Raw genomic sequence first — 10,802 nt, forward strand, 5'->3', positions numbered from 1 at the left:
ATAAGCTTTGGTCCTGTATAAAAGAGAAACCATATTTCTAAATACTAACTTTATACCTGTTTCTTTTATGCCTCTGAGCATGAAGGCCCCTTGACTGTATTGGTGATATAATGTATAGGGCTTCCCAGGTGGTGCTCGTGATAAAGAACCTGCCTGCCAATGCAGGAGACATCAGAGATGCAGGTTCGATCCCTGGGTTGGGAAGATTCTCTGGAGAAGGAAATGGCCACCCCTTCCAGTATTCTTGCCTGGAGAATCCCATGGATAGAGGAGCCTGGCAGGCTATAGTCTCTAGGGTTGCAAAGAGTTGGACATGACTGAAGTGACTTAGCACACCTTTCTAAATTCTAACTTTATACCTGTTTCTTTTCCACCTCTGAGTATGAAGGCTCCTTGACTGTATAGATGGTACAGTGTAACTGATCACTGTGGTTTGTACATCATTCCAAACATCAGTTGACAGGTGTGTATCCTAGTGGCATCTGGCTCATTTTAGACCAGTTGCCTTCAGGCTTGGTATGGTGTATAGGAGCCTATCAGTCCAAAGGGTATCTTTAAAAAAGAGCTGCTGTATGGAGGGGGAGAAGGGAAGGGCCAAAGTGGGTAGAACTGTAGGATGCCCTGTTATATTCTTAATACACCACACTAGTTCATAATTACACCCAGCAGATTAAAGTATTATACTACTAAGCAATTTGGGGGTGTTTTCTTCTTGAGCATGTATTTTTCAACAGTAGCTATGGCAGCAGCTGTATAGATATTATAGTTTCTTCAGCACAAATGACTTTGTTTTGTCAAGATTTTGTTACGCTGCTTTAAGTCAAGTTCCATTATAATTTTCTCCATATGTTGGGGTTATACAAATGAAGAGATAGCTTTGTTTTTAATATTTCTTGAAGTAGATAAACCAGAACTAGGACTTGAAGATTTCTCGTTTTGCTTAGTTTAGACTATGATGGTATATTTATATATAGTAGGTTGTAACTAGCCTTTCTAGGAACTAGAATTAATTTCCTGTAAGCAGTCATGAAACACAATCTAAATTCAGATCTCTAAAGACCAGGATTGAAAATAAAATCACTGCCTCTACTGCTGTGCATACTGGTTAACTCGCCTTTGTGATATTTACAATTCATACCAGCTTTGCACTTCACAAATTGAGTTCTCTGATTTTTCTTTTGTATTTTAATTTTAAGAAATGACCAGCAAGAGCTGTGTTATCTGAATCTACAATATTGAGCTTTGCTTCAGATTTTATTTCCTACAGATTTACAACCATAGTTTTTTATATCCTTTATATCAAGGATATCACTTGAAACCAACAGCCCAATATAAGAAACATATAAAGCACTGTAATTTTAAAAGTATCTTGGAGCTTTTTTAGTTGCCTAGATGCAACTTGGTGTATATATGTGTATTCAGTGTGTCTACTTATATTGCTGATCCATGATACTTAATAAATGAATCATACCACATTACCCTATTTCTTTGCATTGTTAATAGGATGCAAAATCTTTGATTAAGACATTGTTCCATAATTTATCCTACTTCTTAAATGTGAAATCAGTCTTATTTATACAGTAATTCTCAAATTTTCACCTCAGTCAACATTATTAACTGGTATCTCTTTAAAATATCTTAAACTGGATTTAACCATAGCAAACTCCACAAAAAACCTAGTTGTTGCATGGCTTCTTTAGTTAATGAAGATTGCATGTGCAGCTCCATGGTGATGACTTAACTTAATAAACTAACTCACTGGATTCAAGGACTTCTGGCTTGCTTACTTCTTAACAAGTAGCTCACTTATGCTAATAATAGCTGGTGATTTCTTGAATGTCAGAGAAGGCAATGGCAACCCTCTCCAGTACTCTTGGATGGGACTTCCCTGGTGGCTCAGTGGTAAAGAATCTGCCTGCTAGTGCAGGAGATGCAAGTTCGATCCCTGGGTTGGGAAGATCCCCTGGAGAAGGAAATAGCAACCCACTCCAGTATTCTTGCCTGGGAAATCCCACAGACAAAGGAGCCTGGCAGGCTACGGTCCATAGAGATGCAGAGAGTCGGACATAACTGAGCGAATAAATAACATTTACTGAGTATCTAATGTGTTGTACTAAGAACTTTCTTAACATTATCTCATTTAATCTTCACAGCAAACTTTGGGCTAAAGGTTATCCACATTTTACAGATGAGGAAAATAAAGCTCAGTGGTTTCCAGAACTTGTCTAGGGCACACAGTTCATGAGCAATCAGGTGACCTAACTAGAGCTGGTCTTTTTTTGAGATTTTTGTTTGTTTGTTTTTGAGGCAGGCAAAGCAGGCTTTATTGTACTTTTCACTCTGCCTTATTTTGAGGGTAAAATATACATAAAATTTACCATTTTAAGCATACAGATCTGTGGCACCATGTACATTAACGTGTAGCCATTACTACCATCTATTTCCAGAACTTTTCATCTTCCCCAGCTGAAACTTTTATCTATCCCCTGTCTCCACAACCCCTTGTAACTATTGTTACACTTTCTCTGTGAATTTGCCTAGGAAACCTCATGTAAGTGAAATAATATACAATATTTCTCCTTTTATGACTAAGTTCACTTAAAATGTCTCTAAAATGCATCCATATTATAGCATGTGTCAAAATTTCCTTCCTTTTAAAGGCTGAGTAACATTCCGTTGTATGTATTTACCACATTTTGTTTATTGATTCATTCATCAGTGGATGCTTGGGTTATTTCCACCTTTTGGCTGTTGTGAATAATGCTGTGAATGATGAAGTTTGGGTATATACCCAAAGGGGAATTGCTAAATCATATGGTAATGCTATGTGTAATTTTTTGAGGAACTGCCATACCATTTTGCATTCCCACCAGCAGTGCACAAGGGTTCCAGTTTCTCCACATCCTCTCCAATACTTATTATTTTTCAGGTTTTTCTTTTAATATCTTAGCCATCCCAACGTGTGAAGTCAAAGCTTGTGTTTTAACTGCTACCATATTCTTCAGGGCCAATCAAAATGAGAGATGAGTTTGCCCTTCATGTAATCTCCCTGTTCTTAGAGCATCTATTATTTTTCTTTGATATAACCAAAATAGAAAATAAGGGAAAATATATTTTTTATAAATCCTGATATCCCTGAAAGTTAAAAGTTTTATTCAGTTCATTCTGATTCATATAAATCTCTCAGGTAATTCTGGCTCTCCCTTCATAGTACATTCAGAATTTAGTCACCCCTCACTACCATCACTGCCACTATTCTAGTCCAAGCTCAAATTTTATCTCTCTCTCAGATCATTTTAAATAGCTTCCTAACTGGTCTTGTTACTTCTATCTTTGTCATACTTTACTCATTCTTTACTTTTTTTACTTTACTTCTGTACTTTTTTTTGGTCATTCTTTTAGTTCTCAACACAGCAGCCAACATGATCTTTATAAAAATGTTAGTCAGACATTACCACTGCTCAAAACTCTCCAATGGCTAAAAATCAAAGTCCTTACAGTGACGTACATGTACCCTTTCTCACTGGGCTATCACCACGGTGATTCACTGTTTGTCACGCTCCAGACACACTCCTGAGGCCTCGGCATTGACTGTTCCTTCTGCCTGGAATGCCTGTTCTCCAGATAGCTAGAAGGCCATTCCCTTGGCTTCTGCACGTCTTTACTCAGTTATCGTCTTCCTGGTAAAGTCTGTTCTGTCCCCACAATAAAAATTGCCACAATCCTTCCTTCACCCTCTACCTCACACTTGCTTGCTCTTTTTTCTTCATAGCACTTATTACCTTCTAACATACCATACAATTTACTTATTCATTTAGTCTGTTTTTCCCAGTAGAAGATAAACTCCATGAGAGAATTTTTTTTATTCATTGAGATGTCCCCAAAATAGTGCCTCATGTGCAGTAGGCATTCAGTAAATTTTTGTTGAATACATTAGTTTTTTAAAGGTGTTAGTAAATTTAAGTTGATCAGCCCCTTCTTATCATGAGGATAACCAAGACAGATGAGGTCCCTGCCTTCTTCAGGCTCCACATCTAGCTGGGAAACGGGGCCAGCGGATGGAATTCAAGAAAACAGGGTATGGTAAATTTCCACTCTGTTTATTGTTTTATGGGTGGCAGATGTTATGGAGAGTTTTTCCTGGAAAGATATTTCATGAGCATATAATGTCTCCTTTCCCGCCCCACTGCCCTCTTCTTCCTTAATCTGGACTCACAAACGCCTTCTCCTAAAAATCCTGATCCCTTTCCTAGAAGTTGCAGATCGTTAGTCCACAGACTAGATTTAGCCCACAAGTAGGTTTTGCTTCACTTGCCTGATGTTGCATTGGTTATTTGGTTTTATGTTTTTAATATCTGTTTTACATAGGGCTTAAACTAATTTAGAATTCATATCTTTCAGATGAAAATTTAGATTCCTAACTTCTTTTGAAAAGATGGAAGTTCTGATAACATTAGGCCTACAGTGCCACATGGTACCTGACTGAGTTGAGTGACTGTGGCCCCTGTCATAACAGGCATAAAAAGCTCCTTCGATTTGATAATGTATCTTCTTTGTTCATCTTATCTGCCTTAGCCTCTGTAGGGACTTGACTTTACAGCTTGTTAACCAGGATGCTTGGAGTAAAATTTGACCTATGTTTTTTAGAGATAGATGTTAACTTTCTTATAGCTCAGGGAACATTTAATAGCTCCTTTTTTTTTTAAGTAAAGTAGTATAATGCAATTGATGTTGGCCAAATGTAGCAACAATTTGAAGAGTAAAAGTCTTAATCCTTTTGTCTCCAGACCTATAGCTGCAGTCATATAACAGCATTATATACAATATAAAATTCTTGATGAAATATCACACAGAAGAGTTAGGATTGGAGTGATGAAAATATGGGGGCCGGGAGCAGAGACAAGGTGGGAAAATCTGTGATAAATATAAAATTACCCAATAAAATATCTACCGTGGTTAGTGTACTTAAAGTATCTTAGGACCAGAGTCTTGGACAAAAAACCAGTCCCAGAATTTCAGTGTTAAGATTCTGAAACCTGGAAAGTTACATCTCAGACTATACTCTTAAGGTTATAAAGGTAGCAAGTATTTGTTCAGTGAAAATATTCTTTTATGAAGCCTCACTCTGTTGCTGTGGTGGTGACTATTATTTGTTTTCTCTTTCTCTGGGTGGGGAAACTGCATGAGACTGGTTTGAAGTGGGGAGCAGGGGGGGAGACCATGTCTTAGGCTGCCTCCTGCCCCGTGCATATTGGCGTTTTTGATTTTTTTTTTTTAACCATAACTGAGTGGCAGAGTTCAGCAACTTCTGCATGCCATGGTGGTGGTTATGTTCTTCTGAGTATCAGCTTGGGGTTTGGGGCGGGGGATGTTTTTTCAAGGAAAAAATTGAAAGCTCAATTCCCAGAGTGTTTTGAGGGGGTGGGTTGGAATGTTTTACTACATGGGTAAAGGATGGTAAGTTCTTAGTCTGTAAGAGTGAATTTTATGCTCAGTGAGAAAAGCATTGTATGACTCTAGTAGCTAATTTCACAGCAAGTTGTTAAATCATTTTAGCAGCAGCAGACTTGAGCTTGTGGAAAAGAGTCATCATTTCCACTAAGTCCTTAAAAGCACCAATAAAAGAATCAAATGTGTCCTGATCCAAGACTTCATGTGCTGTGGTATCCTCCTGACAGATTTTTTTCCCCTAAGGCACAAGATGACCTGTGCTGATTTCATTATATTCTAAATCAGTGTGTGGATCTAATTTTTTTGTCACCTTTCTATTGAACTTGAAGAGAGACTTCCCTTAAGAGACAGATGAGCATGACTTAAAATAGTTAATACACCTGTCTTGCCTTATACCTTCTTCTAAGGCCATATTTCTTTTGTCTGCTTGGAAAGTGGCATGTGCATTATAAGTACCTTTACTTACTTATTTTTAAGACTAGTTGTTTTTCTAATTTAACAGGCTGCGGAAGAGAAACCAGTGAAAATATGTCCTGTTGTTTTATGTCTAAGCAAATAAGAGATGAGTGGTGGAATTACATTTTCATTGTGGCATCTGGAGACTTCTTAAAAACTACCTTCTCAGAAGCCTTATTTGGGTCCTCATTGTTCCTGACTTTGGGGAAATATGATGACCCCATTCAACATTTTTGTTAATGGCCACCAACTCGAGGCCTTTTTCTTTTATTTTATGAGTACCTGACACTTCCCAGGTGGCACAGTGGTAAAGAATTCACCTGCCAGTGCAGGAAACGAGGAGACTTGGGTTTGATCCCTGGATGGGGCAGATCCCCTGAAGTAGAAAATAGCAACCCATTGCAGTATCGCCTAGTAAATCCCATGGACAGAGAAGTCTGGCAGGCTACATACAGTCCATGGGTCACAGAGTCAAGCACGACTTAGCAACTGAGCATGCATGAGCACCTGAAAAGAAAGGAGAGGGACTAGTAGCACACAGGGAGTGTCTCAGGTAGGCTGTATCCCGGTGGTTCGTAACCTCAGTGTGTATCACAGTCACCTGGGAAAAAACATTTAGTTGGTTTCAGGTGAGGCCCAGGTCGCAGCTTTTAAGTTTCTCAGGTGATTGCAGTTTACAGCCAAGGCTAAGAATCACTGACAAGCCCGTGGGTTTTCAGACTGTTTCCCCAGAGTTCCTGAAAGTGTCTTAGGGGCTGCCTTCAGAGGAAGCGAGTGAGTGAGGATAGAAGGGAAGCAAATAGAAGGGATTCTAGGCCCTTACTCTCTTTGGCCATCCCTGGCCCCTCTTCTGCCTGAGCAGTTCCACTTTCATCTATTTCATATATCAGCTTTCTGTGTAGATTTTATTTGTTTAAAAGGATGAGGGTTTCCACTGCTTTAAAGGAAAAAGAAGTTTTTTAGCCATGGCCCTTGACAAAGGTCTTTATACAAGAATGGTAAAATAGATGTTTGAGATCCAGTTTTTGAGGATGGTGAGCACTGAGTCCTTCTGCAAGGAATCTGTCAGGCAGCCTCTGAGAAATGTAGAAAAAGAAATATTTTTCTAACATTATAGTACCTAGCCCTTGCTCTGTGTGAGGAAAAGCCCTGCTTAGTTAAGGAAGTCAGCTTGCCCAAGTGAAAAGTCTAAAGCCAGGCCAGCAAGCTGGCCACGCGAGGACGTAATCAATCACAATGTCTTGGTTTTGGCCCACATGATTTTTTTCCCTGTTTAGGCTAGAACTGTTCTCCATTTTACCCTAGTGCACAATACTCCACGTTACTTATACTTAACCAGTTCACTCATCTGTCTGTCCTTAAGGCTTGGCCCCTGAAAGCATTTGTGTTTATAAACCCTAGAAAGTAATTTATTGGCACTTTGCTATTTGCAGGGATATTTGATCATTAAAAACATTACTGTCTGTCCTTGGCTGGTACAGAGTATTATAACCTCTTGTCTGCTTATCCAGAAAGATGTTTAAACTGTAGATATTTGGCAACAATTGAAAGAATTATCTTTTATTTCACCTCCTCCTCCTCAAAAAAAAAAAAATAGTATGACTTTTAATTAAGAGGATAGTTTGGTTTGGTATTAGAACTTCATACAAAGTTTATGGAACACATTCATTTTAAGTACTTTATTAAATCTATTTCCAGAAAGCCAGATGGCATACCTGTCTTTTGGTAGACTAGATTTCATTCCTTTTTTTTTTTTTAATCTAAGTTAGATCAAATCTGATTAAAATTGTTCTGCTTTATCTTTTATTATTTAAACACTCATTGCCTTCTGTGGTCTCACTAATGGACTAATTTCCTGAGATTATAAATTGGCATGCTTTCATTTTCAAATTCCAGCCTGTCATCATTTTTCCAATTTTTTTGACATATTTGTTTTATGCTGTATCACAAAATAGGTTTCTTTTCTCTGAAATCATTTGTCCCCTATATAATTAAGCTGTGCATCCAAGGATATTTATCCTAACGGCACCAATCAAATTTCCAATTTTTAGAAAGTAGCCATGCTTCAAAAAAAAACCTGGCAAGGTAGCTATTACCCACTTCCCAAAGCAAATTAGTAGGAAAAGTCAGTTTTTTAAAAAAATTCCTATAGCAGTTCTATACCATAAAATTGCTACTGCCAATTTTTTGGCTATTATACTCTTTCTTATTATAACTTAAAACTTGGACCAGAAAAGTATAGAAAGAGCATAATTTGAAAACATACAGCATAACTTTTTTTTCTTTTTGTAGCATTAATCTTATCACTGGTCATTTAGAGGAACCAATGCCAAACCCCATAGATGAAATGACAGAAGAACAAAAAGAATATGAAGCCATGAAACTTGTCAACATGCTTGATAAACTTTCCAGGTATTGTATTCCCCTCCATTTTTTGCTTGGTTTCTAAAAATGTTCTATTTCTTTGTCTCTCTCACTGAGAGTTACCATAGAACAGCAACTCTGGAAATCCATGTTGATTGGAACAGGCTGGCCCAGGCAGCACTAGTTCAGACCTCTCTTGGCCACTGTGGTTCTTCTACATGTGCCGCTTATGGATGTGCGTTCCTAAACATTTCAGCTCTCAAAGCTAGGAGAGTAGCTGCCAGGTCACTGTGATATTTAACCAACTAACCTCCCTGTCTTCAAAAAGATGCTGCGAATTAGGTTTGATGATTTTGCTGCTTCTTGTATTTTTTCGTTTTAGTCTGTTTTGGTTTTTGTTCCAAATCATGATGCTTTTTATTTTTATTCATTTTTGATGTGCAAGTTTGCATTCTTTCTTTTTGGATTGCTGCTGAAACCAAGAATTCTAAACTGTCTAGGAAAAGGTGAAAAGGAATAGCTCAAATGAAGGATTTTCTGAAAGCAGGCACTTGTATTAATTAGGGATTCTAAAAACAATTTCACCTTCCCTTCTTGCTTCACACCTCCTTCCCCTCCAAAAATAGCCAGTTTTTCAAATAATTAAACTAAATATATACTAATAAGTAACTAGTCATCTTGGAGGAGTTATTAGAAAGTATTCCTTTCACACTTGCCTGAATTGCTCAATTTTCTAGTCATATATTGAGTCACTGTCTCCTTTAAGCCATCTTGAATGAGTGCTTCTGTGTGTTGGTGGCAGCTGCCACCAGAAGGTGAATTTCTTCTGGTCATCTCCTTTTTACAACAACTCTGCACAGGCTAGTATCCCTCAGTCAAGAGAAATAGCAACTGGAGTGGTAAAGCCAGAAAGTGAACCATAGAAGGGAAAGGTATAATAAAGAAATAGTCAGAGGCTAAGAGCACAGCAGGAAGCTTAGAGCAGAAATGTTCAAAAACAGGAAGAGCTGACATGAGGAGTGTGACAAGTTAGGATATTTAGACCCTCTACAGAGTCTGAGTTTTCAAATGATGCTGATAATGCAATAGACTTACGTAGAAGTAAGTAGCTTCATATATAAAAAGCTAGTATGACTAGAATTTAGTTGAGTTCCAGCTATTCCTTTTAAATTTCCATCATTTTCCCAAGCTTAGAATTTACAGCTAACCATGCTCATAATATTCAAAAGACATTGTTATCTCTTTGCATATGACATTCTTCATACTTTGTATAGAATATACATGTTTCTACCCTGAATGAATTTACAGTTAAAGAGAAGATATGTTGTTAGAGCAAACATAGGAGGCAGAGGAACAAGTTCTGAATGAACAAATAAAAATAAGATTTGTACTTCACAAGGATCTGATGTGGCAAGTGAAACACAGCAGTGTAACTACAGCAGTTAGGATGAGAACCAACAGAGTCCACCTGGTAGATGGAGGGGGAAATATTAACAAGGACCAGAATGGAGCATACTAGCTTGAAGACAGTGAACTAGGTTGAATAAATTTCCTTTTTCTTAAATTTTATTTCAGTAATATGAGTTCTTAAAAGATAACACAGATACTATCCAACTGGCCCATTTGCCTTGGATGAGTAAACATCCAGCCGACTCTCAGCTCAGTCTGAAGGTGGTATTGATTTTTGCATAGCAAAATATGTTTTGTGTTGGCTTTGATGGTATGAATTTCGCCATTCAAGTTGAAGTTAAGGCAATTTTGAGAATAGTCCTAAATCACAACTTTTCCATGATGTGTGGTGGGTTTTTTTTTTTTTTAACATTGTCTGCCTTTATGTGCTTTCTAACATTTGCTCTCACTAATAATAGTCAATGACAAAACCGTATGGAGATCAGCAGTGGGCATTCCAAAGCTGGAATGCAAAGAATGAACCCATTCTTTATGCGTCGTCTTACGTGTTTGTCTTAGTTCCTTCTCTTTTTTCATTGTTGTTTTTGGTTGTTTTTTTTTTTTTTTTTTTTGAGGTAAAAAAGATGCCATAAAGCCAAGGGAGACTAAAATCAGTAAATTCGGGGAATGTTTATTAAGCAGGTACTCTGTGCAAGGCACTGTGCTAGGAAGATGAGGGAGATTCAGAGGTGAATGTGGTAGTCTCTGCCTTTGGAAAACTCACCTTTTAGTGTGGGATATGGCTATAAGCTATTTTAGAACACAGGGTAGAAGTTAGTAATGTCAAAATAAGGTCTGTATTGAACTGTGAGCACCAAGGAAAAGGAGCAGTTCATTCTGTTGCAATGAATCAGGGACTGTTTCACAGGGAAGGTAACAATTGTGCTGATCCTTGAAGTTTAAGAGGTGTTAGATTGACAAATGGAGAAATGACCATTCATTCCAGGTGGAGGGAAACTTACTCTTGTTAATAAGATAAATCTTTGAAATTCACATACTGCATCTTTCTTCCAAAGAGTTCTGGTTATTTTATCACAATCTGATTAAGTTATCAGATTTATCATTAGGGGAAGCAAGGCCCA

At 37.8% G+C, this 10,802-nt stretch overlaps 1 protein-coding gene across 11 annotated transcripts in view; it reads left to right on the top strand.

The window, feature by feature from the left end:
• RIC8B (RIC8 guanine nucleotide exchange factor B) overlaps positions 1 to 10,802 on the top strand; it is a 102,090-nt gene that overhangs the window by 78,352 nt on the left and 12,936 nt on the right. For 9 of the 11 annotated variants that reach the window (XR_009599970.1, XR_009599971.1, XM_042247173.2 and 6 more), the window contains one exon: positions 8,200 to 8,319. The exons of the other annotated variants lie outside the window; for them this stretch is intronic. Coding sequence is in view for 7 of the 9 variants with exons in the window: in XM_042247173.2 (XP_042103107.1) it covers positions 8,200 to 8,319 (120 nt within the window). In the remaining 2 variants the exon portion in view is untranslated. The remainder of the gene's footprint in view (positions 1 to 8,199; positions 8,320 to 10,802) is intronic. 11 annotated transcript variants of the gene reach the window in all.

The sequence above is a fragment of the Ovis aries genome, chromosome 3 (assembly GCF_016772045.2).
Source record: "Ovis aries strain OAR_USU_Benz2616 breed Rambouillet chromosome 3, ARS-UI_Ramb_v3.0, whole genome shotgun sequence".
NCBI classification, from domain to species: Eukaryota; Metazoa; Chordata; class Mammalia; order Artiodactyla; family Bovidae; genus Ovis; species Ovis aries.